General features: G+C 46.7%; 1 protein-coding gene across 1 annotated transcript; it reads left to right on the top strand.

Moving 5' to 3' along the window:
- Positions 1 to 293: 293 nt before the first annotated feature.
- Pmar_PMAR015694 (hypothetical protein) lies at positions 294 to 978 on the top strand (the record flags this gene model as incomplete). The annotated part of the gene is made up of 4 exons (XM_002779050.1): positions 294 to 377; positions 426 to 526; positions 571 to 739; positions 900 to 978. Coding segments are annotated over 4 exons (433 nt in total), but the record flags the coding sequence as incomplete, so codon positions are not given.
- Between the last annotated feature and the right edge of the window lie 210 nt (positions 979 to 1,188).

Consider the following 1,188-nt stretch of genomic DNA (forward strand, 5'->3'; position numbering starts at 1 on the left):
TCAGAATACTTAGTATTCTGAAATCGAGAATTATCTCTCTGAAATCTGCTCAAACTTTCCCTCACACATGTAGTTGACCATGTGCATATTTTCCCATACCTGGCGTGATTGTGGAATTCAGAATGAACTTGAGGTTGCTCGGTTCATTGGACCGCAAGCTGCACTATCACCAAAATTTTACGGGTGAAGAATTAATTCTGGACCACCCCTGAATTCTGAGTGCCAGGATTGAGGTGCTCTACACCCGGGGAGTCCTCTAGAAATCGACAGCGTATTGATCATGCCCCTCATAGGTGCCACTCATCGTGAACAATGCTTATGGTTTACAATGCACTAAATGTTGTTCTTTGATTGAAGAAACCAACAGGGATCCACAGGCTCGGGTAAGGGCTGTTTCAACGTCCTCGATGAAGCTTGTTTATTAGGTCGACGCTGTTGTGCAAAGCACTGATAAGAATTTCCTCGTCCCTATAGGAGGATCTATTGTCATTGGTCAGAGTGATTTGGTATCAGACGTTGGTGGCGGGTGGGTTGATGCTGCTTGGAAGTTGTGCTGAATTATCTGTGTAGGTATCCCGGCCGAGCTAGTATGTCTCCAATTCTAGATTTGTTTATCACGTTGATGAGTCTGGGGAAATCTGGTTGGCTTTCGATGTTGAGGAAGAGAAGGGAAATGTTCAAGGATTTCAAAATGAAGCTCCAACGATGGACGCTCGAAAGAGGCCTCAGAGTTTTGGAGGTAAGTCATTCGTATGGTATTAACTGTCTCGGGGTTCGCGCCATAGAATGTCATCAAATTATGTCATAACACGTCTTCTTCTGCGAGCAATTGGAGCGTTTTCGATGACGTGTTTCGTCGGCTTCACATTTCGAGATGATTCTAATCCGCTGCCCTCCAGGTTCCATGGAATAGGATATCACTAGCGATCGATCTCTCATCGCTGGACCTGAATTCGGGAACTGCAGCTACCGAAGTGAGTGATCGAATTCAGACCACAGTCCTCATTGATGTGCCCTTTTAGCTCGGGAGCGCGCTGTTCACGCGTCGTGTCAGCGGCCCTCGGGTTGTTGTGTGTGAGGATGGGCCCAGCAAGGAAATTGGCGGCATGATGTTCAGCAACTACGGCAGTCATAGCGAACATTATTTTGCGGTAGGTTTGAGGATTTCCGCGCATTGGGAGTTTAATG

The sequence above is a fragment of the Perkinsus marinus genome (genome assembly GCF_000006405.1).
Source record: "Perkinsus marinus ATCC 50983 genomic scaffold scf_1104296947828, whole genome shotgun sequence".
NCBI classification, from domain to species: domain Eukaryota; phylum Perkinsozoa; order Perkinsida; family Perkinsidae; genus Perkinsus; species Perkinsus marinus.